Here is a 27735-nt window from a genome sequence, read left to right on the forward strand (position 1 = left end):
AGCCCTCCTCTCAACAAGGCCTGGACCTTGGGCGTCTGTTCATTCTGGCAGTGCCCTTAGCAAGGATCATGTTAAGGCAGTTTAGTAAGAGATACCCTACCCCCCACAACCCATGATTCTGATCTAGCTCTTCATTCCCCACCTTTGGTGTATACATACATCCTTGTCCTGCCTTGAGCAAGAGTCCTGTTAGGCCAGTGATGTAGACCACTTGATGGCCTCCCAAAATTTGTATATTGAAATCTAACCCCCAAGTTGCTGGTATGAGGAGGTGGGGCCTTTGTGGGAGGTGCTTAGGTCAGGAGGGTAGAGCTCTCATGAATGGGATTACTGACCTTATAAAAGAGACCCCAGAGAGCTCCCTCATCCCTACAACCATGTGGGGACACAGTGAGAAGACCAGTCCATGAACTACGAGGTAGGTTCTCACCAGACACCAAATCTGTCAGCAACTTGATCTTGGACTTCCAGCCTCCAGAACTGTGAGAAATAAATGTCTGTTGTTTACAAGCCACCCCATCTATGGTATCCTATTACCTACAGCACACTGAACAGACGAAGACAGCCAGTTAAGCAAGAATCCCCCTGGTGGATGGAATTTTCACATACTGATGTATGGAAAAGTCATTCTGGCTTATATGTGATTTAACTTGAATTTTATGCTAACTAGAACAGCCTGTTTGCAGTCTATCAAACATACATTGTACAACTGCTTCAGTCATTTAAAAAAAAGGTGCATTGATCAGAAGTAAAGAATGTCCATTTAAAAGATAAAGATTATTTAATTTTCAGTCTTCCTTAGGACGCCAGTACAAGCACTCCTTTGATGATAAGACTCCCTTTCCAGGCACCAAAGCCCTACTGACTCACTGCTGATCTGGTTTTATTTTTTAAACCTTGATGAATGTACCCCCTATCTGTTTGATGTTCTTTGTTCTGACAAGATATAAAACTATGCTGAAAAACAGGCTTCTCCAGAGCAGTTCCTCAGAGTTACCTGAGAGGCTATCTCCCAGGTTATAGTCCTCAGTCTGGCTGAAATAAAGCTCTTTTGTATTCTTATTATAGATTGTTTATTATTTCCGTCAACACCCCCTTCTCGCTGATGTTTCCTCTTAGTAATTTTCCATCCACTCACCGTCTACAAATCCCAGCTGTCTTTGCAGTATTCAGAGTTGAAGTCAGTTCTATACTGAGGTCTCTTTCCCCTCTTACAATAGTACTGGATGAAATCTGTCTTTACCACCTTTAACTAGTGTCTGGCTTTATCTTTGACAATAACCTTTGAAATGGATTCAAATATGTCATCCAAAATATGCCTGTTTTGTGCCAGTCTCTGCCTGACAATAGTAATTCTATTGGCTAGAAATGCCGGGGGGTGGGGCGGCGGGCACTCCCTGAGCCTGGTGAGGTTCCCACAGAGCCCCTTCCAAACTAGTGTTACAACTGGACCAATCCTTGTGGGTTTTATTATGATTTTGCAAGATGCTCTTCAGCAATAAGTATTAGGAAACTTTGAAGAAAAAAAGAATTTTTTACTTACAGTTCTTGGAGCATAGAAGGCATGTGGTGGGTGGCGGGAGAGAGAACACGAATGGCCTGGTGGCCTTGTTCTGCTTTTACTGGGGTCAAGGGTAGGGGCCTAGTGTTTTATTAGTTCACTCTTTATTGATGAAGTTAAAACGTAAGAGCAATAATTTAGTCACAGGAAGAAGAAAAAGAAAGAAAAGGAAAAAACCAAAAAAATAAAACCCAAGCAGCCCAAATGGCCAGTTAACTAAATCAACCAGGATCGCTAAAATAAAGAAGCCTCTTGGGGGGCGGGGGCAGGAGTTAGGAGGTGCATGCTCAAGTCCTGGCTCTCTATCTAGTCATGTGGCTGGCTGTATATTTATCTGAGATAGCCTTCAGAATGCCCCCTTTGAAATGGACGCCTCAGCAATCAAAGTTTAAGTCAGGCACTTACATTGCATACATTGCAAAAAGAAAGGGCAACTGTCAGAGCTTACACCACAATGCTGCTTTGCCATAGGATTATTTTGAGCTGAAGTCAACTGAGATAAAACAGACACAGGGGCTTCCCTGGTGGCGCAGTGGTTGAGAGTCCGCCTGCCGATGCAGGGGACACGGGTTTGTGCCCCGGTCCGGGAAGATCCCACATCCCGCGGAGCAGCTGGGCCCGTGAGCCATGGCCGCTGAGCCTGCGCGTCCGGAGCCTGTGCTCCGCAACGGGAGAGGCCACAACAGTGAGAGGCCCGCGTACCGCAAAAAAAAAAAAAAAGCAAGCTGTTTGCAACCCACTAAACTGACTCCTGACCCACTCAAGGCCCAAGGCCCACAGGGTGAAAACACCATTTGGTCTCCCATGCCTTCATGGTCCATCATGAGCAGGACAGCTTCCCTGTGTCCTCATTCATTGTGATGGGTAGCAGGAGGCTTGGGTAAGTCAGATACCTTACTGTGTACAGCCAGAAGACAGGGTTACACTCTGGAAACTGCAAACAGGGCCATGGGAAAACATCATAAAGCCCTTCTAGCCCTACTGGCCAAATGTCGACCCAGGGTGCTCAACTCGACAGATCCCTAATGAGCCCTTGCCAATCTCTCTTCCTCCTTCTTTGCCTTTCGAAGGACGTGAAGGACCTCCTGGGCAGGTACGTAGCCACCTGCGGTGGAGGAGGTGATGGGTGCAAGGAGGACTCCAAGTGGGGCCAGAGGGGACAGTGAGACCTGTGTCCACTGGAGGAAGAACAGCCTGAGCGTGCAGTGCCCAGAGGCCACCCCCACCATGCTGAAGACCGTCTGTAGGGTGCCGGGGCAGACAGAGGTGCTCAAGAGTTTCCAAGGTAAGTAGTGGGGGCCCAGGTGCTCTTGGCAGTGCCCCACCCTGCTCCTAGCCACTCAAGGCAAGGGCCACCAATGGGGGGGGGGTCTCAACCACACTGCCCAATGCCCAAATGGTTCCCCAGCCCCATCTCCTTGGCACCACCAATATCCACAGTTGGGGTATGGGATCATGCAGCAACTCCAGGTTCACAGCTGAACTCAGCCAAAGGGAGGCCTGGATGGCGGTTAGGATGAATGGGGGATTATCTGGCCCCTGCTAGGGCCTCACCCTCCCCGCCCTGACCGTGAAAGGTCCCCCTGTCCCCTCCACCCCGCGCCTGTCTCCAGAGGATGTGGTGTCCGACCCCTCCACGGCATACCCCTACCTCCTCTTATATGAGAGCTGCCAGAGGTGCTACCTGAGCACCCCAAAGGATGGCACACCCCGTGGCAAGGACAGGTCCCTAGCCTACCCCTGTGCAGTGGGCCAAGAGACCTTCTCCTCAGGGAGGTACTACTGGGAGGTGGGCATGAACCTCACTGGTGATGCACTGTGGGCCCTGGGCGTGTGCAGGGACAACGTGAGCCGGAGGGGCAGGGTCCCCAAGTGCCCAGAAAATGGGTTCTGGGTGGTGCAGCTATGCAAGGGAAAGAGGTATGCACCTACCATGTCTGCCCGGACACCCGTCACGCTGACTGAGCCCCCCAGCCACGTGGGCATCTTCCTGGATTTCGAGGCCGGAGAGGTGTCCTTCTATAATGTGAACAATGGGTCCCACCCGCATACCTACTGCCAGCCCGCCTTCTCTGGCCCCCTGCAACCCTTCTTCTGCCTTGGGGCCCCCAAATCGGGCCAGATGGTCATCTCTACAGTGACCCTATGGGTGAAGTGACAGCGGCGCAAGGAGGGGGAGCCTGGGCAGCCCTGGTTTCTCCAGAAGGTGATGTGGTCCAGCTCAGCAAGGCCCACCTGCCCAGCTTATCTCGCATGAGGCATTTGAGAGCCATCAGCTGTGCAGGGTGGTTTCACAAAGTGGAAATATAATCATGATTAAAGCAGTTAAACATTAAAAGGCTATATTTACAGATGCTTCATAGAGAAGAAAACTTCCATAGTGGGTCAGTTTCTAAAAACGTATGTACCAGGCACAGTGTGGTGCAGTGTTCTTGGCCATGTTCTCACTCTCCACTTGAGATGTTGCCATTCATTGGCTCCTCCATGATTCAGGTTTTTATATGTTGAGGCAAGTCCTCAAATATCTACCTTCTTTGTCCTCCACAAATTCCATATTTGGGGCCTTCACGGGGAAAATGAAAAAGTCAAGAGATTTTTCAAGCTGAAATCCTAAAAGCCTCAGAGCTCCCACCTCCATCCCTTCTACCCAGGGAAGTTGCGGGGGCAAAATTCAAAGAGGGAGGATCGGAGAGGGTCCTTTCTTTTCACTCGCTCTCCATCGCCCACCCCACCACCTCCCCCTGAGCCCCGCCGCTGCAGACGCATTAACAGCCAGGTAACAGTTGCCAGAAACCTAGAATTCTGGTCAATGTACTCGTACCCCAAGAAGGCCAAAGTCCCTGCGGGCCAAGCCCCTCACCCAGTAAGTTCTGACCGTTCCCAGCCCGGGGACGCGCGAAGACACCCAGGAGCGCACGGGGAACGATTTGGGGCCCACGACACAGCCTCAGCTTCCCCTTGTCTCTGCGCTTCGCGGACAGCCCAGTGACCGTGCGGGGCACCCCGCTGGCCCCGGCCCCGGCCCCGGCCCCCCACCTTTCCCCAGGCCCGACGGAGAGCCCAGGCGGTGCAACACCGCAACAGCCCAGAAGCAGCGGCGCAGGCGGCTGCGGCGACGCAAGATCAGCGGGTGAGCAGCCTCCAATTCTGTCCGGCCCGCGGGCCGCGTGACAGGCCACGGCCAATCCGGAACTAAAGTGGGTTGTTCCAAAGGAAAAAAAAAAAAAAACCAGCTGCTTCCTGCTTCCGCCCCCGCTTCGACTCCTCTTCCTCCCCGCGTACGGTACTCCTAGGCTCTACGTTCCCGGAGCCTCTGCAGTCCCGGAGCCGTATATTCCGCATCCCAGGAGTCGCGCAGCCTTGGACCCCGGAGCCCTTGTGCTCCGAAGCTCCCCGAGTCCCCTGGTGCCCTGCACCTCGCGTCCCCGGAGACCCCGCGTCCTTGCGCGCTCCCCATAGTCCCGGCAGCGGCCGGCCACCGCCCGACCCGGCGGACCACACTGCCCTCCTCCGTTCCACCGGTGCCATGGCCGCCCCGGACCTGTCCACCAACCTCCAAGAGGAGGCCACCTGCGCCATCTGCCTCGACTACTTTACGGATCCGGTGATGACCGACTGCGGCCACAACTTCTGCCGCGAGTGCATCCGGCGCTGCTGGGGCCAGCCCGAGGGCCCGTACGCGTGCCCCGAGTGCCGCGAGCTGTCTCCGCAGAGGAACCTGCGACCCAACCGACCGCTCGCCAAGATGGCCGAGATGGCGCGGCGCCTGCACCCTCCGTCGCCCGTCCCACAGGGCGTGTGCGCTGCGCACCGCGAGCCACTGGCCGCCTTCTGCGGCGACGAGCTGCGCCTGCTGTGCGCGGCCTGCGAGCGCTCGGGGGAGCACTGGGCGCACCGAGTGCGTCCGCTGCAGGACGCGGCCGAAGACCTCAAGGTGTGGGCAGGTCCAGGCGGAGCACGGCCTAGCAGGGGGTCGCTGCGGGTTGGGGGAACGTGGCTTGGGCCTGGGGGTTTGGGGGCCCCATCCTGGCCTAGGTTGTGGGCTCGGGTCCCAGCCTGGTCCGGGTCTCGGGGGGGTGTAGCGGGGTGTAGCCTGTCCCAAACCGGCACCCTAGAGGGACTGGGGCACCGCCCACCAGTGAGGCGCTGGCCTGGGGTTCTCGTCGTGGGGAGGGGGCGTGCTTTCTGAAGTCTAGGTCCCACAGAACCGGTGGGAGGGCTGCCTGGGGCGGAGACTGGGAAGGTTTGACTGACCGTTGGCAGGGATGGAGCCGGGAGAGGAGAAAGTGGGAAGGGAACCTCAGAGGTGGCTGGTCCCAGGTGGATGTGCACGGATGAGGACTCTGAGCCCTCGGAGGGTTGTGGGCGGGGCAGGCCAGGGCTGTGGGGCCGACGCCAGTCCTGAAGTTCTGGTAAGAAGAGATGGGAAGGCAGCCAGGAAGCCGCTGCAGAGCCCCAGGCAGGGATCAACGTAGGGACAGAGCCATTGCCCTGGGAGGCTGACGCCAGGGCCCACCAGGCTTTCCCAGTAGGATACTGTGCCAGCTGACAAGCCAGGGCTCAGCCCTGCTTTGAGCCCAGGCTGAGATGCCTTGTTTCTCTGTTCTGAAAATGCATTTCCTTAAAATCCAAACGAACACCAGCACTCCCTTCTCTGCTAAGAGCCTCAGGGCAAACACTTACCTGGCTCACCTGGCCAGCTGCCTACTACATTCCTGCGGGAGGGTTTGCTTCTGAAACCCAAGGTATTAGGTACATGGGTGGCATCTTTCAAACTTTTTGACTGTGGTTTGCATTCTGTTTTATGGCCAGTAGTGTCTCTCTGCTGAGGTGCATCAAGTACATGCTTTAGTCAACGTTAGAATCAGTACTCTGTCACTATCACAGGGCAAGCCTCTGGGACAACAGAATAAACCTATACCTGATCCACGTCACTGGGCTTGTCCTGACACAATTCTTGTGGTTTTCTTCTCACTTTGAGGTATAACAGGCATACAGGAACACCCCCTCCTTACATCAGTCTAGCAGATTTGCACTTCTGTCACTGAGTACCCCAGTCAGGGTGTGGAAAGTAACCAAAAGAGCAGAGAATGGCCAGCAGCTCTCTAGAGGCCTCTCCCAGCTGACCTGATAAAATCTCATGTGGTAGCACTTAATCCCATCTATCGTAGGGGAGGAAAAGCATTTTCCTCTACCGTGTCATGTTCTGTGACTGAGGCTTGCAAATTAAAGTGACAGATCAACAGGTGAAGGGACATATACTTTTAATAGTCTTTTAAATTGTACATTGCACAAGGGTTTCACAGAAAAGTGGAAAACTCAAGTGGTTAGACTCGGGCTTATAGTCCATTTTAACAAAGGATGATAAATTGTGGAAAAGCAACTAGACAAGCAACTAGAAAGGGGATTTGGGCTTCTAGGGCCAATAAATTGTGGGAAAGGAACAAGGAAGTATATTGAGGGGAACTAATGGAACATCAGGGTTATTTGAGCAAGGTTTGTTTATGTAGACTCATCTCGGTGTCAACAACTTGTCTCTGGGTGGTGAAGGGAGGAGAGCAGGGAGCTCTTCCTGCATCTGCTGTTTCTCGGTCACCTCAGCTCCAAATAATCTTGATGCCGTAGTGGCATGCGTTGGGATGGCGTGACCCTTCACTGTATTGGTGCTTACTTTGTCTTAATGCTGGAGAAGATGCCCCAGCAAACTGCTCTTACCTGCCATCAGTGGGCTGTGGCTGGTATTTGCACAGCCTGGGAGTGCTGGCTCTATAAAGCGCAACCTCCCAGGGCCCTGGTGCATCTAGAACATGGATGGAGGGAATAGTGGAATCCCCACCAGCGCCGCTGTCACTCTTGTGATGGTCCTTCAGATCCTCCTGCATCTCGGCCCTCCTGGCTTTCCCAGGTGCCAGGTGTGTCGTAAACAGGGTTGAAGTGTGGGTTGAAGTAAATGTTAGGCATAGGCCTGAAATCAGGACCAAGGAGCCGGATACACATGTGCCCATCCTGTGGCTCGTTCCAGTTAGCTGAAACCCAGCAAGTCCAGTTCAGGCAGAGAGAAACGAAGGGGTTTGGAAGAAAGAAGGTGGTGATGCAGCGGGAAGTTGGGTTGTGAGAAGGTTGCCCTGAGATTGGGGAGGGGTGGGAACAGCAGAAGAAAGGATATTCAGGCAAGGGGAAGTGGCTGGTTAGGGCAGTGGTGGGAGGGCCACGCCAGTTAGAGGGCATCTCCTGGCAAATTTGAGTTTGCTCCACCTGTCATGTCCCAGGCCCAGTTTTCCACAACTAGTCCCTGCCAACTGAGTTCAGGCTTAGCTGGGGTTGGGCAGGTGGGAGCAGGTATAGGGCCCAGCCTGGAGGCCTGGCCTGGCCGGGGTCACTCTGGGCTCACCTCCCCGTAGGGCAAGCTGGAGAAATCCCTGGAGCATCTGCGGAAGCAAATGGAGGATGCACTGCTGTTCCAGGCCCAAGCGGAGGAGACCTGCTCCTTGTGGCAGGCAGGTGGCCAGGCACCCAATGTGGGTGGGGGGCAGGGGGCATGAGGGCCCCCACCGCAGGACGCCACTGTTCACATTCAGCCTCATTCAGCCCCAGACCCCATGTATAACCCGCCTCAGGGTGGGTTTGGGGGTTGGGAATGGGGGTCAGGGAGGACCAGGCATGGGGGGCCCTGGGTGTATTGGTTTGGGGATCAGGGAGGGATGGGTATGAGGGCCCAAGTGGTGGGTTTGGGGTCAGGAAGGGATGGATGTGGGGGACCCCGGATTGGGGGTTAGGGTGGCTCCAGGTCCTAGGCCCTCAGCTGTCCTCCCTGACCCCCACAGAAGATGGTGGAGACCCAGCGGCAGAATGTGCTGATGGAGTTTGAGAGGCTGCGCCGTCTGCTTGTGGAGGAGGAGCAGCGGCTGCTGCAGAGGCTGGAGGAGGAAGAGCTGGAGGTGCTGCCCCCCTTGCGGGAGAGCGCAGCCCGGCTCGGACAGCAGAGCGCCCAGCTGGCCGAGCTCATCACTGAGCTGGAGGGGCGCTGCCAGCTACCAGCACTGGGGCTGTTGCAGGTGAGCTGGCACCCATTCCTGGGGGTGGGCATGTGGAAGGGAAGGGAGCGCCAGGCATGGGGATGGAGAGCAGGAAAGTGGAGGAAGCATTGTGCAAAGCAGGCTGACTGACTGGTGCTTGCCTGGACCTGTCAGGTCCTCACCAGCTGGTCTCCTTCCTATGAAACACAGGGAGTGGACACCACTGCTGAACTGCACGAACTGCTGTTAGTGCTTCTCTGGGAGCCCTAATGGGGATGGGCCAGTGGGTCATCACCCAGCTCTCTGAAGGTTTGGGCCCACTGGACCGAGAGAAAAAGCCAACAGGTCTCCCATAGGGATTCCTGCATGGGCCCAGTGCTACCCCTGAGAATCTGCTCAGCTCCTGGCCCCTGCAAATTGTGCCCGCAGGTGGGAGCCAAGGATCCTGCATGTGCAGCCCAGGGGGCTTCCTGTGGGAGGTGACCCTCCTTGGAGCCTCAGAGCTGAGTGGACTTTCAGGGACCAGTAAGAGGCTCCCAGTTGCCATCCTGGGGCTAAAATTTAGTCCTTTGGCCTTTGCTGAGCCATCACGTGATCTTAAGCCTGGGAAGCAGGAAGAATCCCGGACAAGTGTGTGGCAGGGATTGAGGGAAGTCAGCAGAAGTGGGCTATGGTCAGTAAAGTGGTGGGAGGGCTAGGCAGGCAGCTAGGAGGTGAGAGGGAGCAGCCCTCAAGGATGAGTGAATGTTGCTGGAGAAGCTGCAGGAAGCAGAGGTTCTAGAAGGAGGACGGGTTGGCCCAGGAAGTGAGAGAAGAACCACAGGTTTATGTGAAATGCAGTTTGGTGTCTCAGCTGAGATGTCCCAGTGTGGGAGTGGTGTCAGCTGTCCTGGCTGCATTTCATGCCCTTCACCTGGGGGATGGGTGCTGACGCAGTGTGTGTCTCTCCCACAGGATATCAGGGACACCCTGCGCAGGTAGGAGCTTTGGACTCTCCCCAGGGAAGGTGGGCAGGGTTCAACGTGGGCCCACTGCAGGGGTGACACCTCCACTGCCCCTCCAGAGTCCAGGACGTGAAGCTGCAGCCTCCTGAGGTGGTGCCCATGGAGATGAGGACGGTGTGCAGGGTCCCAGGGCTGGTGGAGGCCTTGCGGAGGTTCCGAGGTGAGTGTTGTGCAGGGGCCGGGGGGATCCCACGCGCTGTCTCCAGTCCAGAGGAAGTGCCAGTCCTGTGCTTTTGCTGGTGGGCTGGGGTCTGTGGTAGGAACAACACGCAGGCTCCCAGTTCATGGATGAGAAACTAGGAGGGGTCAGGACTATTGGGCAGAAGATAGCAGCTAAGGGAAGGCCAGATCCAAACTTTTCACTGATGCATTTAGGAAAAATAGAGGTGGGACCACCCTCCTAGGGTCATTCAGGTGCCAGAGCACCCATGTGGACCCCAGGTTTGTGGAGTCTGGGATGAAAGCTGCCCTAGAACACACACACACACTTCTCTCTGGGGACTAAAAGAATGGACATGGAAAGCACTCAGGGTTTCCTTCTGTGCTCTAAGGGGCATGAATCACAAGGAAGTATGGACTGCTTTCTAGAACGTTCCAAGATACAACTAGAGGTGGTTAGGGGATCTTTTCGAGTGAGAAGGGGCGTGGTCAGTTTGTGGGCAGTCACAAACTGCAAGGTTGTATGGGTCTGGGGCAGACAGCTTCGAGGGTTGATGACTGTTCTGTCTGCAGGGGACATGACCCTGGATCCTGACACCGCCAACCCTGAGCTGGTACTGTCAGAGGACAGGAGGAGCGTGCGGCGCGGGGACCTGCGGCAGGCCCTGCCCGACAGCCCTGAGCGTTTCGACCCCGGGCCTTGTGTGCTGGGCCGGGAGCCCTTGACCTCGGGCCGCCACTACTGGGAGGTGGAGGTCGGGGAGCGGGCCAGCTGGGCCCTGGGCGTCTGCAGAGAGAACGCCAACCGCAAGGAGAAGGGCGAGCTGTTCGCTGGTAACGGGTTCTGGATCCTGGTGTTCCTGGGGAGCTACTACAACTCCTCCGAGCGGGCTTTTGCCCCTCTCCGAGACCCACCCCGGCGCGTGGGCATCTTTCTGGACTACGAGGCTGGACATCTGTCCTTCTACAGTGCCAACGATGGGTCGCTCTTGTATACCTTTCCTGAGACGCCCTTCTCGGGGACCCTGCGGGCCCTCTTCTCACCTCTGTCCAGCAGCCCAACTCCTATGACCATCTGCAGGCCGAAAGGTGGGCCTGGGGACATGCTGGCTCCCCAGTGAGCAGGCCTCTCATAGCCCCTTGTCCTGCCTTCCGAGTCTGCGAGACACTTGAAAAACCTGAGAAGAGGGTGCTTGTCCTCTGAGCTATGGAAAACACTCGTAATGCCACTCGGATATGTGTAGCAAACTGAACTCTGCCACTGCCACTCCCAGGAAGCCATGTGTGAGTGTGTGCGGGCTGGGCTGTCCTCCCTCGGGGGACTCTGCAGGGTCATCAGGTGCTGAGACCCCATTCACCAGTGCATCACACACAGTCCTTTGCAGAGCCCTGAGCCTAGGGCCCTGGTAGCTCTGGTTCCAGGAGCCTCACCAGCCTGACCCACCCAGCCTCAGTCTGGGGTGAGACACCAGGGCCTGCAGAACTCTCAGGCTGCAGTCTGAGCACCCCCCCAAACCCTGGGGCCACACCTCGAGAAAGCTGCTGTCTTGTGAGACTGCTGGCCAAGAGGTGGCTCCAAGCCCACCAGCCTGTCTTGGGGTCTGGTCTAAACTGGTGGGGGTGTGGGTCTGGATGTAGTTGCCTCAGATTAACTGGGGTGAAGCAGAGTCCTCAGGTGACAGGTGATGTGGGAAAGGCCACAGGGAGGGAACTGGGAGCAAGTCACTGAACAAAGTGGTTGATTAACTAGGACACACAGATGCCCTCAAATCCCCCTGAACGTGGCCCACTCAGGGCTTCTGGAAAAAGCTCCTTCCCTGGTTCCCAGTGCAGAGGTTCAGTTCTGGGAGGTCTGAGGGCCTGGAGGTGAGTGTGAGGCTCAGAAATGACACCTCACTGTTTCCATCTGAGCAGCACTGAGAAGAGCAAGCTGGCGTTGCTCTCTCAGATGCCTCTTTGGTGGCCCGTGGCGTGGTCCCTGAACTCACCCAGAGTCTCACTCCTGCCTGGGGCAGGGGGTGGGGGAGGCCACAGAGAGCCCTGGCTTACAAAGTCCAGGGTTCGTTTTTGCTTTAAGTTTTGACGCTTCTTCACCTTTCTCAAGAAGGTGTGATGCGGCGTCTCTGCACCCCTAGATTTTTATTAATTGTAAGGACCATTCTCACAGTAAATAAACTAACAGTTGTCTGTAGTCCCCTTATCTTTAAGGATGGGGGGTGGGGAAATCCTCCAGAGGGCCCACCCTCTGGGAGGGGATACAGAAACAAGATGCTCACTGGTAAAGTCAGGGATGCAGCTGTTGCCCACACAAGCACAGCAACTCCTAGGTATGGTCTCGATGTTCTTTGGCTCAACACGTGTGTTCATTTCATGCAGGTACTGTGGGCATTTTTTTCCTTTTTCTCAGATAACCTGATAAACATTTCCCATGGTCCACTGTGTTCAGTAGCCAGTACTTTTCCATTTACTTGATTATTTACTCATTCTCCCATTCTTGGGCTTTTTGGTTATTGTTACTATGTATACACCACTTTTGAATATCTTGAACAACAGTTCCTTCAAATTATGTACACGGGGGGAAGTATTTTCTCAGTTGAGTCAGGGGTCTGGCCATGTTTTTGGCTGGGGAATTATTCCCATATGATTTCCCAAGGAATGGGGCCCACTGCTTCACTTCCTGTTGAGAATCTGAGCATAGTGTTTGGTTGCTGCCTGCAGCAAGATTTGGACTTTAAGGTTTGGGACTTCCACAATGGCCACTGAAAACCTAGCCTGTGGGGCAGCCTCGTGAGTTTAATAAATGAGCACACAACTTCCCCGAGGACACCAAGACGCCTCTGGCTGTGGCTTTAAAACAAAGCTGGACACAAGTGTAAGGGAGGAAAAATCATTTTCCCTCAACCCTTCTGAGTTCTTGGCTGAGACCCTGTAATAAAGCTAAACGAGAAAAAGACGTTTATTGACACGTATACCTCAGGTATGCATAGGAGAAACCCCAGGAAAATGAGTAACAGAGCAGCAGCTTAGATCTCTGGCTTAGACAGCATCTTCAACAGAGAACAATGTTTAGGCAGAAATGACAGGGAAAGCAGTTATAGGCTTCCAAGGTCGTAAAATGAGCAGGTAAACTAATGGTACCTAATGCTAGTTAGTAAGGTTTGTTATATGTAGATCCTACCCCGCCACCGCGCCCCCTTCCCCAAGCCCAATGCCATCTCCAAACTGATAAGATTAGAATTGTCTCCAAATCTTTCCTGTGGAGAGGGGACAGGAATACCTCTGTAAATGTGTGTCCTGCTTTTAGATAGATGGGGAAAGGCAGGGAGCTTGTATTTGCTTCTCAACACCTCCAGCTCAAAATAATTGTTACCAAACCAAACTTGGCTCTGCCCGACCATGTGTAGTAAATCCAATCCACTAACACCGGCTTGTGATGAAGGAAAATGCAGCATTTATCGTAAAGGCGCCAATACAAGGAGGATGGGTGGCTCTAAAACCCCGAACTCCCCCTGAAGGGTTTCAGCAAGGCCTTTTTAAAGGCCAGGTGAGGGAGGGGGGAATCTCAGGGTATGTGATCAGCTCCTGCACAATCCTCTGATTAGTTGATGGTGAGGTAACAGGGTGGTTAACATTATCAACCTTAGGCTCCAGCAGGTCTGGGGGCTCATGATCCTCAAGTAGTTAACTTCTTCCATTTGGTGGTGGTTTTAGCATTTGTAAACCAACTCGGGAAATGTGCATCACATATCAGAGGATATGGGGGAAGGGTCTGTCCCAGGAAAGCCTCGTAGGGTCCTGCTTGGTTACATAACCTTTATGCCAAACGAGATGTTTTGGGGTGACATGCTGCTACCGTCCACCGGTCGAGAGAAAAAAAATGAGCTTCGGTGATACCTGTTGGCAAACAGACTGATATTCAGCCTTGCAAAGGTTACTCTTGCTGACTTCTGCATCCCCAGGGTACCACCCAGTGTTCTAGGTTCAGAGAGACCACAATGAACATGCAAGCTCCTGCATGTGCCCTGATATGTTTGTGAGTGACGGGTAACAATCTATGACATATCTATCCTACAGTGGGTGAGCCCCTACACTGGTAGTAGATGATCTCCTACACTGGCACTAGGGGAGCTCTTGCGTTGGCAGTCAGTACTGGCAGTTGGTGACCCCTGTGCTAGCAACATGATTTACACTAGCAGTTGATCTCCTACACTAGCAGCAGCTGAGCTCATACGCTATTTGTTGGTGAACTCCTACTTGGGTAGTTGATAAGCATTCTGGAGGAAAATAAAGCTGGATTGATGTAGAGTAAGCCAGAGCAGTGCAGGATATGGTCAGCCATTCCTGGGGCTTCCAAAACAACCGTAAGTATTGCCTACCAAGTTTTTAAATGCCCAGAACCTCTCCCCGTAGGTGACTCAGCCAGCAGACCAACGGGGAGACAGGAAAGAAGCTGTGAAGGTAAAAATCATTCTGGGTTGATCAGTGCTTAAAAAGCAATTACTCAGGATGGCACGACGGAGACCTCAGAAGGAGGAGGGAGTGGCTACTACAATACTTAAGGCATTAGTAAGTGTGGTCAACAGAATGTTTGAAAACTAACAGCAGTCCTGGGTCTATGTCTGTGGTCAGTCTCTGTCAGTCCCTTTTGCTTCCCCATCTGTACCTCTCCTGGGCATGTAATGTATCCACAAGATTGGGTTAAAAGACAAAGGACCCTTTTTCACTTGTTTCCTCTACGTTTATTTATTTATTAATTTTTGTGGTACGCGGGCCTCTTACTGCTGTGGCCTCTCCCGTTGCGGAGCACAGGCTCCGGACGCGCAGGCTCAGCGACCGTGGCTCACGGGCCCAGCCGCTCCGCAGCATATGGGATCTTCTCAGACCGGGGCACGAACCCGCGTCCCCTTCATCGGCAGGCGGACTCCCAACCACTGCGCCACCAGGGAAGCCCTGTTTCCTCCACATTAACTCATCACATCTAATAGCAAGTCTGTGTGGTAACATCCCATTTCACACCTGAGACAACAGGAGAGGAGGGCTAAGTCTTCTGGAACCGAACTGAGATTTTAAATAACTTTACTGCCTCATTTTCATACCCCCAACCTCACTGGTTTGCAAATGTAGAATTCAGTGATTTTCGTTAACTTCCTGGCCGAGCGATGTGCACTGTGCACCCCGCCACTCTTGGCGCACGTTGGAATCATTCCCAGAGTGGAGCCTGGCCGGCGGCCGGCGGCCTCCAGGGCGAGACTTCGCGCCCTGCACCCCTGTTTTCAGCCGCGCATGCCCTACCGCAGCAGTGACCCCAGTATCCGAAAGTCCTGAGAACTACATCCCAGCTGGTGGTTCTGAGGGCACCTCAGGTAGTATCCGCACCACCTGCACCCGGGAGCCTGGAGCTGCGAGGGTCTAGGACTACCCAGTCCTATCTGCGCTGCGTGCGACTGCTGGCTGCTTCCTGATGCCCCGGAACCCCCTGAGTCCCCAAGCTCCTGCGCTCCCCCATGGAGCCCCGTGCCCTCCTCGCCCCCTGCCCCCTCAGTGTGCCCTTCCTGCCTGCAGCCCCACCCCCACCCCCGGTCCTGTTCGCGCCTAGCACCCTTCCGTGTCCTTCCACGCTCCCCCGTTGCGCCGCACACATCCTTCACGTCCCCTGCGCCTTCTGCCTCTCCTTGCCCTGCAGGACCTTCCTTCGTCCTCACATCCCCGCTGCGGCCCTGTCCCCTACGTCCCGCATGCCGCACCTCCACACCGCTCTGGGTACCGAGGTCTGTGTGCTCCTCCCCACGCTCCCCTTGCGGTTCCCCGCATCTCCCCACCTCCCCTGTCTCGCACCCCACGCCTCCTGACGGAGGTGGCACAGAGCCACCTGTGAGCCCGCCTGACCCTCTGAGCCTGACACTCTGCCCCGTCCCTGCCCAGGACGCCTGCACTGAACCCTGCACAGCCCAGACCTTTCTCTTCCTATCACTCATGTTTTGCACCAACCTTATTGTGGTGTAATTTTCATACCATAAAATTAAGCTGCTTCAAATGCGCAATTTCTACTAAATCCATCATCACAATCGATTATTAGAGCATTTCCATTACCTCAGAAATACCCCTCCTGTCTATTTCTATTCTATGTATTACATAACTGATTTTCAGATGTCAAACCAACCTTATATTCCTGGGATAAATCCCACCTGATTCTTTTTAATATGCTGCTGGATTCCATTTGCTAATGTTTTGTTCAGGATTTTTACATCCATACTTAGGAGGGATATTGGTCTGTAGTTTTCTTGTGGTGTCTTTGTTTCCTCGATTGTTTTCTGAAAGAGTTTGTGAAGGATTGCTGTTGTTTCCTTGTTCAATGTTTTGTGGAATTCTCCAGGGAAGCCATCTGATTCTAGGCTTCTCTTTCTGGGAAGATTTTTAATTACGATTTTGATTTCTTTATTTGTTAGGGCCTGTTCAGATTTTTCATACCTTAAGGGATGTTTGTCTTTCTAGGAATTTGCCCATTTCATCTAAGTTGCCTAATTTTCTGACATAAAGTTGTTCCAGGTATTCCCTTATTATCCTTTTAATTATTAAAAAATTGGTAATAACGTTTCCTCTTTCGTTTTTCATTTTGGCAATTTGTGCTTTTTTTTTCTTGGTCAGTAAAACTAACATTTTGTCAAAATTATTTTTATCTTTTCAAAGAACAACTTGATTTCATTCAATATTCTCTATTTTTTCTATTTTTTTTTTTTAATTTCAGTGATTTCCACCATCATCTTTATAATTTCCTTCTTTTCACTTGCTTTGGGCTCAGGTTGCTCTTCTTTTTCTATTTTTCTTAAAGTTGAAGCTTAAATTATTGATTTCAGATCATTCTGTTCTAACATAGGCATTTGCAGCGATAAATTTCCCTTTACACACTGCTGTAGCTGCATTCCATTACTTTTGTTATTCTGTTTTCATTTTCATCCAGCTCAAAACACTTTCCAATTATATTTGTGATTTCTTCTTTGACACATGGATTATTTGTAATTGTGTTGTTTAATTTCCAAATATTTGTGACTTTCTCAAATTTCCTTCTATTGTTGACTTCTGATTAAACCCTGTTGTGGTCGGAACACATACTTAGTGTGATGTTAGTTGTTTTATAGCCCTGTCCTGGAGAATGTTCCAGGTCCACCTGAGAAGAATGTGCTTTCTGCATCTGTTTGGTGGAGTGTTCTATTGTATCAATAATTGTACCCGTGGGATTTTTTTTTTTTTTTTTTTTTTTTTTTTTGCTGCATTGTGTCTTCGTTGCTGTGAGTGGGCTTTCTCTAGTTGTGGTGAGTGGGGGCTACTCTTTGTTGCAGTGAACGGGCTTCTCATTCCGGTGGCTTCTCTTGTTGCGGAACATTGGCTCTAGGTGTGTGGGCTTCAGTAGTTGAAGCACGCAGGCTCAGTAGTTGCGGCGCACAGGCTAGGTTGCTCCGTGGCATGTGGGATCTTCCCAGACCAGGGCTCGAACCCATGTCCCCTGCATTGGCAGGCAGATTCTTAACCACTGCATCACCAGGGAAGTCCCCCCATGGGATTTTAATTTATGGAGGTGACTGAGTGACAACACCCTTGAAAGAAGAATTTATTACCTTTATGTTTCTCAAGAGATTGGGGCATGACATGCCACACAGGGCCACGCCATGCCACACAGGGCCACATGGGAAGGACCAGTTTTAGTTGGGAGGCAGAAAGGAGTGAGAGGAGAGAGCCAGAGCTTTTATTGGGGGTTCTATGGGAAAGAGGAAGCAGAACAGAATAAACAGTTTAGGATTGACTAGTTTGAATAATTCTGGTGGGCTCTGGGGCACAGAAGCTGTCCCTTACTGTCTGGTACCTGGCCCTGGTTTGATTTGGGCAAGGGAATATTGCCTTAGTATGTGAGAGTTAGATATAGGAGGTGTTTGGTGATGTGGGCTCTGGATTGGTTAGTTTGCATATGAAAGGTGTGCTCCCAAGTGAGCCCTAGCTATCTCTAAAATTTGACTAGCCCTTGAAGGGGCAGTTTTACCCCAGTCAGTCAGGATACTAATGCCAGAGCATTAAAAATACAGAAAATAAGAAATATAGTCTGTACAATTGACACTGTGATGAATGGATGCCGTGAGCTAATGGAAAATATATATGTTGGTCTCCACCCCCAGTTCCTACACAGAACTCCTAAAAACCCTTCTAACTTCCTAAGTGATAAGAGCACTAGGAGCATCTTTTGTTCTAATGTTTGGTTTTTGACCCTGGCTCCTGACACCATGTTCCTAAATTCCTTGGAATGTCCTGAGTGATAGCAGCATTTTTTTTTCTAGTGAAGTGACTCTTGGTGGGCTCCATCATGGCTCCTGGATGGGGGCTGGTCACCAGAAAGACCAAACCATGATTAGAAGCAGGGAATTTTCAGCTCCACTCCCAATTTCAGAGAGGAGAGGGGCTGGAAATGGATTTAATAATTGATCATGCCTATGTGATGAAGTCTCCATAAAAATCCCCATAGGATGGAGTTTGGGGAGCTTCTGGGTTAGTAAACACATGGAGGTGATGGGAGAGTGCTGGACCAAGAGAGGGCATGGTACCTCTGTGCCTCTTCCCACATACCTTGCCCTACACATTTCTTCCATCTGGATGTTCAGCTATATCCTTTATTATATCCTTTTATAATAAACTGGTAAACAGTAAGTAAATAGTTTCCCTGAGTTCTGTGAGCTGTTCTAGCAAAATAATGGGATCCATGGAGGAGGAAGTCATGGGAACCTCCAATTTGTAGTTGATAAATGGAATATTTATAAATGGAATGGAAATTTATAAATGGAATATTTCCTGCCATATCAATAAACAAAGGATGTCACAGTCACCAGTCATTGCAGCCCTCCAACATGAGCTGGTGAGCCGTGAGGAAAGTCAGGGCTGAAAAGAATACCTGCCATCTAGCAGCCATCAGACTGCAGCCACTCCCTGCTGTGAGGGCTGAGGAAACTCAGGATGTGAAAATACTGGCCCCAGATGGCTAAGGTGCGTATCGAAGGAATGACTTCAGTGAGCCCAGACTCTTGCATCTTCCCATACATAGAAAAGCGCTAAATTCCTTACCTTGAGGTATCTGGTTCTCTTTTTGTAACAACAATCTTTTGATGTTCCCAATTGCCTGCTCTTTGTTGCAAAACTCCTCTATATCCTAGCTCCTACCCTCGCCTCCTTGGAGCAGTTTCTCAGAGTTTTCTGAAATGCTGTCTCCCGGGCTGCAGTCCTCATTTTGCCCCCAATAAAACTTAACTTGCCACTCTCACGTTGTGCATATATTCTTTTAAGTCAACATAGTCAAATTGGAGAGAAGCCTGGACACCCACCACTTTTGATTGGCATTTGAGGTGGGACTGAGCTCCTGTGGAATCCAATACTATTTCCAGGTAGATAGTAGCAGAACTGAGTTAAGTTGTAGGACACCCAGCTGATGTCACAATTGCTTGATGGGGGAAAACACACATCTAGTGTGAAGAGTGCTGTGAGTGTGGTAGTAGTGTTAAAAGAGAAGCACAGGAGGGAGAGTGAGTTTTTTTCCCACCCAGAGGCCAAATAGACAAATCTGGAACTTAAGAACACTAATAAAAACTATGGATGTCAGCTTTCTCAAGTTGGTTGATGGTGTCTTATAAGTCTTCTATATTCTTGCTGATTTTTTCTAATTATTATGTTATTGAGAGGGAGCTATTGAAATCTCAAGCTATTTTTGTTGAAGTGTCTATTTCTTCCTTTAATTCTGAGAATTCTTACTTCATGGGTTTTGAGGCTCTGATTTCAGGTGCATATATGTTTATAATTGTTATATCTTTCTGATGAATTAATTGACCTTTAATCATAAAGTGTCCCTCTTTGTTTATAATATTTTTTATTTTATTGTTTATTTTCTATTATATTAGTATAGTGACTTTAAAAGATATATCATTTCTTGTCCTTTTAACTTCAACCTATGTGTGTCTTTTAATCTAAAGTGTGTCTCTTGTAAACACCACTTATTTATTTATTTGTTTGTTTGTTTGTTTGTTTTTGCTTTTTTCCCCCAGTGATGATCTCTGCCTTTTGATTTGAGTATTTGATGTACTCTAGTATTATTTTATATGGCTTGCTGTAGGTCTATCACTTTGCTATTTATTTTCTATCACATCTTTTGTGTTATTCTGTAGCTCTTTACCACTTTCTTTTATATTAAATAAATATTTTCCAGTGGTCCACTTTAATCCTTTTATTAATTAATTTATTTATTTTTGGCTGTGTCGTGTCTTTGTTGCTGCACCTGGGCTTTCTCTAGTTGCAGAGAGCGGGGGCTACTCTTCATTGTGGTGCACAGGCTTCTCATTGCAGTGGCTTCTCTTGTTGTGGAGCTCGGGCTCTAGGTGTCCAGGCTTCAGTAGTTGTGTCATGTGGGCTTCAGTAGTTGTGGAACGCTGGCTTCAGTAGCTGTGGCTCACAGGCTCTAGAGCATAGGCTCAGTAGTTGTGGTGCATGGGCTTAGATGCTCTGTGGCATGTGGGATCTTCCCGGACCACGGATCAAACCTGTGTCCCCGGAACTGGCAGGTGGGTTCTTAACCACTGTGCCACCAGGGAATCCCCTAATCCTTTTTTTTTTAAATTAGGGAGCTCTTAGTGGTTACTTTTGGGATTGCAATATGCATCTTAATTTATCACAATTTACTTCAGATCATACTTACTTAATTCCAGTAAAAAATGGAAACATTTATTTATTATAGCTCCATTTACTCATTTAGTCTCCCCTCCCGCGCGTGTGTGTGTGTGTGTGTGTGTGTGTACATATTACCACTTCTTTTTTGTCCATTCATTTGTCAAAAAAAACTTAAGTCGTTTCCATGTCTTGGCTGTTGTAAATAATGCAATGAACATGGGGATGCAGATATTGTTTTCTTTGGTACATATCAAAGTTGAAATACTGGATCATATGGTAGTTCTATTTTTAATTCTTTGAGGAAACTTCATGCTGTTTCCATAGTGGCTATATCAATTTACATTCCCCCCAACAGTGCACAAGGATTCCTTTTTCTACACATCCTCACCAGCATTTGTTATCTCATCTTTTTGATAATAAGCATTTTAACAAATATGAGGTTATATCTCATTGTAATTTTGATTTGCATTTTACTAATGATTAGTGATGTTGAGCACATTTTCAAGTACCTGTTCACCATTTGAATATCTTGTTTGGAAAAATATCTCTTCAGGTCTTTGCCCATTTCTAAACTGGATTATTTATTTGCTATTGAGTTTTGTAAGAGTTCTTTATATGTTTTGGATATTAATCCTTTATCAGATATATCGTTTTGCAAATAAGTTTTCTCATTCCATAAGTTGTGTTTTCACATTGTTGATTGTTTCTTTTGCTGTGCAGAAGTTTTTTAGCTTGATGTAGTATCACTTGTTTTTTATTTGTTCCTTGTGCTTTAGGTGTCGTATTCATTAAAAAATCATTACCAAGACCTCTGCCAAGAAGATTTTCCCTTATTTTTTCTTCTAGAAATTTTATGATTTCAGGTCTTACATTTGACTCTTTAATCAATTTTGAGTTAATTTTTGTGAGTAGTATAACATAGGGGTTTAGTTTCATTCCTTTATATGTGCATATCCACTTCTCCCAGCACCGTTTATTGAAGAGACTGTCTTTTCTCCACTGAGTTTTCTTGACTCCCTTGTCAAATATTAGTTAACCATATTTGTATGGATTTATTTCTGAAGTCTTGATTATGTTCCATTGCTGTTTTTAATTCAGTACCATACTGTTTTATTACTATAACTTTGTAATATAGTTTGAAGCCAGGACATGTGATGTGTCCGGCTTTGTTTTTTCTTTCTCAGAATTTCTTTGGCTCTTTGGAGTCTTTTGTGGTTCTATATAAATTTTAGGATTTTTTTCCTTTTCTGTAAAAACCAATGTCATTGAAATTTTGATAGAGATGGCTTTGGGTAGTATGGACATTTTAACAATATTAATTTTTTCAATCCATGAGCACAGGATACTTCTCCATGTCTTTCAGTGTAGAGATCTTTCAACTTCTTGGTTAAATTTTTCCTAAGTACTTTATTGTTTTTGATGCTATTGTAAATAGGATCATTTTCGTTATGTCTTTCTCAGATAATTTGTTGTTAGTGAGTTTTGTAGTACAAGACTTGTAGTTTTAGTGTACAAGACTTTCACCTCTTTGGATAAGTTTATTCCTAAGTATTTTGTTCTTTTTAATGCTCTTTTAATGGGATTGTTTTCTTAATTTTCTTTACAGATTCTTCATTGTTAGTGTATAGAAATGCAACTGATTTTCATGTGTTGATTTTGTATTCTGCAACTTTGATAAATTCATTTATTAGTTTTAAGTGTGTGTGTGTGTGTGTGTGTGTGCAATCTTCAGGGATTTCTTCATATAAGATTATATTGTCTGTGGAATGAGATAATTGTCCTTTTTTGTTTCCAGTTTGGATGCCTTTTATTTCTTTTTTTGCTGAATTGCTCTGACTAGGACTTACAGTACTATACTGAACACAAGTGGTGAAATTTAGCACCTTTGCCTTGTTTCTGATCTTAGGAGGAAACCTTTCAGTCCTTGTTGATTTGTAGCTATGGGCTTCCTATATGACCTTTATTATGTTGAAGTACTTTCTTTCTCTTCCTAGTTTATTGAGAGGTTTTTTTCTTAAGAGTTTGAATTTTGTCAAAGGACTTTTCTACATTCCTTGAGATGATCCTATGGGTTTTTTCCTCATTCAGTTATGTTGTGTATTACATTAGTTGATTTTTGTATGTTGAGCTATACTTGCATCCCAGGAATAAATCCAATTTGGTCATGATGTGTAATCCTTTTAATGTGCTGTTGAATTCTCTTTGTTAGTATTTTGTTGCAAACTTTTACATGGATATTCACTAAGAATTTTAGTCTGTGGTTTCTTTCTTCTAGTCTTCATTTCCTTTGGTATCAGGGTAATGCTGGCTCATAAAATCAGTCTAGGAGTGTTCCCTAGACACAAAAATAGTCATTTTTGGCTGCGTTGGGTCTTCATTGTTGCACACGGGCTTTCTCTAGTTGTAGTAAGTGGGGGCTACTGTTTGTTGCGGTGCATGGGCTTCTCATTGTGGTGACTTTTCTCGTTGCAAAGCACAGGTGTGCAGGCTTCAGTAGTTGCAGCATGAGGGCTCTATGGCATGCAGGCTTCAGTAATTGTGGCATGTGGGTTCAGTAGTTGTGGCTCACAGGCTCTAGGGTGCAGGCTCAGTAGTTGTGGTGCACTGGCTTAGTTGCTCCACGGCATGTAAGATCTTCCTGGACCAGGGATTGAACTCATGTTCCCTGCATTGGCAGGTGGATTCTTAACCACTGCGCCACCAGGGAAGTCCCATGACCTAATGCTTCTTTAAATGTTGATAGAGCTTACCAGTGAAGTTATCTGTCCTGGGATTTTCTTTGTTGGGAAGTTTTTGATTAATGATTAAATCTCCTTACTAATTATAGGTTTATTCAGATATTTTTATTTCTTCATGATTTAGTCTTCATAGGTTCTGTGTTTCTAGGAATTTATTCATTTATTCTACGTTATCCAGTTCTTTTGCATACAGTTGTTCATAGTATTCTCTCATAATACTTTTTATTTCTGTTGAATCAGTTGTAATGTCTCCTCTTTCATTTCTGATTTTAATTATCTGAGTATTCTGCCTTTTATCATGGTTAGTTAAGTAATCAATTTCATTGTTCTTTGCAAAGAACAAACTCTTTTGTTGTTTTTCTGTATTGCTTTTCTGTTTTTATTTCATTTATCACTGTTCTAATTTCATTATTTCTTTCCTTCTGCTATATCCAGGTTTAGTTTGTCTTACTTTTCTCATTCCTTGAAGTGTAATGTTAAGTGGTAGATATGAGATATCTCTTCTTTTTTTAATGTAAAATTTACAGATATAAATCTCTTTCTTAACACTGCTTTTGCTGTATCTTATAAGTTTTGGTACTTTGTGTCTTCATTTTCATTTATATCCAGGTACTTACTAATTTTCCTCGGCATTTCTTCTTTGCTCCATTGGCTGTTTAAGAGTGTGTTGTTTAATTTCCACCTATATGTGGTTTTTTTCAGTTTTTATCTTGCTTGTTGAATTTTAGTTTCATTCCATTGTGATCAGAAATGATAGTTTGTATGATTTTCAGTCTTTTAAAATTGCTAAGACTTGTTTTGTGACCTAACATATGGTCTATTCTTGAGACTATTCCATGCGCACTTCAGAAAAATGTGTATTCTTCTGTTGTTAGATCAGTGTTCTGTATGTCTGTTAAGTTCAGTTAGTCTGTAATGTTGTTCAAGATTTCTATCTCCTTATTGATTGTCTGGTTGTTCTATCCATGGTTGAAAGTGGGATATTGAATATTCCTACTATTATTGTGGAGCTGTCCATTTCTCCCTTGAACTTCCTCATGTTTGCTTCATATATTTGGGACCTCTGACCATATATATATATTTGTTGTGTCTTCCTGATGAATGGAAGATATCTTTCATTATCTTTCTATAATGTCCTCCTTTGTCTCTTATGATGATTTTTTACTTAAAGTCCATGTTGTCTGATTTAAGTAGCTACCCCTGCTCTCTTTTGGTTAACCTTTGTGTAGAATACCTTTTTCCACACTTTTACTTTAAGTCTATGTATGTCATTAGATCTAACTAAAGAGAGTCTCTTGCAGATAGCTAACAGATGAATCTTGTCTTTTTACCCATTTAACCAATCTCTGTCTTTTGATTGGGGAGTTTAATACATTTATGTCTAATGTACTTACAGTTAGAGAAGGACTTACTATGCTGTTTTCTTAACTGTTTTCTGTGTGTCTTATAGCTACTTTGTCTCTCTTTAGCTCTTTTGCTGTCTTTCTTTATATTTCATTGATTTTTTAATATGCTTTGATTCCTTTCTCATTTTCTTTGTATCTTCTGTAGGTATTTTCTTTGGGGTTACGATGGGGAGTTCATAAAGTTTTTGCATTTATAACAATGTACTTTAAAGTGTTAACAGCTTAACTTCATTCACATACAAAAACTCTTCTCTTTACATCTCTTTCTGGAAGGGCCATTATTTTTCCTACCACAATTGCATATTTAGTTTTATAAGATATTGCCCATCTGTTTTCCCAGAATGACTGTAGCATTTTACATGTCCATCAGCAATATGTGCATGATCAAATTTCTCTGCATCCTTGCTAGCATTTGTCATTGTTCCTATTTCTTATTTTAGTTATTTTGATATTTATACAGTGATATCTCCTTAGGGTTTGAATGTGAATTTCCCTAACACCTAATGAAGTTAAAATCTTATGATATTCTAATTTGCCCACCGTAAACCCTCTCTAGTGAAACATTTGTTCATGTCGTTTTCTCATTTTCTAATTGCATTATTTGATTTTTCTCTGTTGACACTTGAGGGTTCTTTTTATATCCTACATACTAGTCCTTTTTAGATATATGATTTTTTTAAATTTTATTTTATATTAGAGTATAGTTTATTTACAATGTTGTGGTAGTTTCAGATGTACAGCAAAGTGATTCATTTGTACATATACATATATCGATTCTTTTTCAGATTCTTTTCCCATATAGGATATTGCAGAATATTGTGTAGAGTTTCCTATGCTATACAGTAGGTCCTTGTTGATTAATTTTATATATATAGTAGTGTGTATTTGTTAATCCCAAACTCCTAATTTATCCCTCCCCCTCACTTTTCCCCTTTGGTAACCATAAGTTTGTTTTCAAAGTCTGTGACTCTGTTTCTGTTTTGTAAATAAGTTCATTTATATCATTTTTTTTAGATTCCACATATAAGTGATATCATATGATATTTGTCTTTCTCTGTCTGACTAACTTCACTTAGTATGATAATCTCTAGGTCCATCCATGTTGCTGCAAATGGCATTATTTCATTCTTTTTTATGGCTGAGTAATATTCTATTGTATGTATGTACCACATCTTCTTTACTCATTCCTCTGTCAATGGACATCTAGGTTGCTTCCATTTCTTAGCTATTATAAATTGTGCTGCAATGAATGTTGGGGTGAATGTATATTTTTGAATTATGGTCTTCTCCAGATATATGCCCAGGAGTGGAATTGCTGGATAATATGTTAGTTCTATTTTTAGTTTCTTAAGGAATCTCCATACTGTTCTTCATAGTGGTTGTAACAATTTGCATTCCCACCAACAGTGTACGAGGGTTCTTTTTTTCTCCACACCCTCTCCAGCATTTATTATTTGTAGAATTTTTGATGATGGCCATTCTGACTGGTTTGAGGTGATACCTCATTTTAGTTTTGATTTGCATTTCATAAGGGTAGAGTCTTCATAAGTGGAATTAGTGCCTTTATAAGAAGAGGCTAGAGAGGTAGTTCACTCTCTTTCCATGATGTGAGGACACTTCAAAAAATGACCCTCTAAAAAGCAGAAACTGGGCACTCACCAAGAACCCAATCATGCTGGTACCCTGATTCAGACTTCTAGCCTTCAGAAATGTGGGAAATAAATATTTGTTGTTGTTTATGATTTGTTATGGCAGCCCAAGCTGAATAAGGTGCTTCCCATTCCTCCCTCTTTACAGCCCCTGGTAATAATTGATCTACTTTCTAACTCTATGAATTTGCTTATTCTGGACATTTAATTTAAGTGGCATCATAAATATGTGGCATTTTGTGCATAGCTCCTTTCACTGAGCACAATGTTCCTCAAATTCATCCATGTTGAAGCATGTGTAAGCATTTCATTCTTTTCTATGGCTAAATAATATTCCATTGTATGGTTACCAAATTTTAGTTATCTATTCTTCAGATGATGGACATTTGACTTATTTCCATCTTTTTTGGTTACCATGAAAATGCCACTATGGACATTTATGTACATGTTTTTGTGTAAACCTTTGTTTTCAATTCTCTTTGGTGTATACCTAGGCTTGAAATCACTGGATTATGTGGTAATTGTATGTTTAACTTTTCAAGGAGCTGACAAAGTGCTGGTCACAGCATTTGCATCATTTACATTCCTACCAGCAATGCATGGGGATTACAATTTCTTCACATCCTTGATAACACTTGTAATTTTCTGTTTTTTCTTTTTTTTGATTATATGAATCTTAGTGGGTAAGAAGTTATATCTCACTGTGTTTTCTTTTAATTGAAGTATAGTTGATTTACAATATTTCAGGTGTACAGCAAAGTGTTTCAGTTATATAAATAAATATATATTATATATACATATATATATTCTTTTATAGATTATTTTCCATTATAGATTATTACAAGATATTGAATATAGTTCCCTGTGCTATATGGTAGATCCTTGTTGTTTATCTATTTTATATATAGTAGTGTGTATCTGTTAATCTCAAATTCCTAATTTATCCATTGCCCCCTTTCCACTTTGATAACCATAAGTTTGTTTTTCATAAGTTTTGAGTCTATTTCTGTTTTGTAAATAAGTTCATTTGTATCAATTTTTTTTAGATTCCACATATAAGTGATATCATATGATAGTTGTCTTTCTCTGAGTTACTTCACATACTATGATAATCTCTAGGTCTATCCATGTTGCTGCAAATGGCATTATTTCATTCCTTTTTTATGGCTGAGTACTATTCCATTGTATATATATACCACATCTTCTTTATCCATTTATCTGTTGGTGAACATTTAAGTTGCTTCCAAATATTGGCTATTGTAAATAGTGCTGCTTTTAACTTTGGGCTGCGTGTATCTTTTTGAATTAAAGTTTTCATCTTTTCTGGATATATGCCCAGGAGTGGGATTGTAGGATCATATGGTAACTCTATTTTTAGATTTTTAAGGAACCTCCATACTGTTCTCCATAGTGGCTGCACAAATTTACATTCCCACCAACAGTGTAGAAGGGTTCTTTTTCCTCCACAACCTCTCCAGCATTTCTTATTGTAGACTTTTTCATTATGGCC

At 46.4% G+C, this 27735-nt stretch overlaps 2 protein-coding genes across 2 annotated transcripts; both read left to right on the forward strand.

The window, feature by feature from the left end:
* Nucleotides 1–2683: 2683 nt before the first annotated feature.
* TRIM17 (tripartite motif containing 17) lies at nt 2684–3719 on the forward strand (the record flags this gene model as incomplete). The annotated part of the gene is made up of 2 exons (XM_079703064.1): nt 2684–2846; nt 3175–3719. 2 exons carry the CDS (start codon nt 2684–2686, stop codon nt 3717–3719), a joined length of 708 nt encoding a protein of 235 aa, XP_079559190.1.
* Nucleotides 3720–5087: 1368 nt separating this feature from the next.
* On the forward strand, nt 5088–10861 carry TRIM11 (tripartite motif containing 11; the record flags this gene model as incomplete). Its single annotated transcript, XM_079703266.1, has 6 exons — nt 5088–5495; nt 7963–8058; nt 8386–8616; nt 9532–9554; nt 9641–9741; nt 10314–10861. The coding sequence occupies 6 exons, from the start codon at nt 5088–5090 to the stop codon at nt 10859–10861; spliced, it is 1407 nt and encodes a 468-aa protein (XP_079559392.1).
* Between the last annotated feature and the right edge of the window lie 16874 nt (nt 10862–27735).

Source organism: Hyperoodon ampullatus (genome assembly GCF_949752795.1).
Source record: "Hyperoodon ampullatus genome assembly, chromosome: 4".
NCBI lineage: Eukaryota > Metazoa > Chordata > Mammalia > Artiodactyla > Ziphiidae > Hyperoodon > Hyperoodon ampullatus.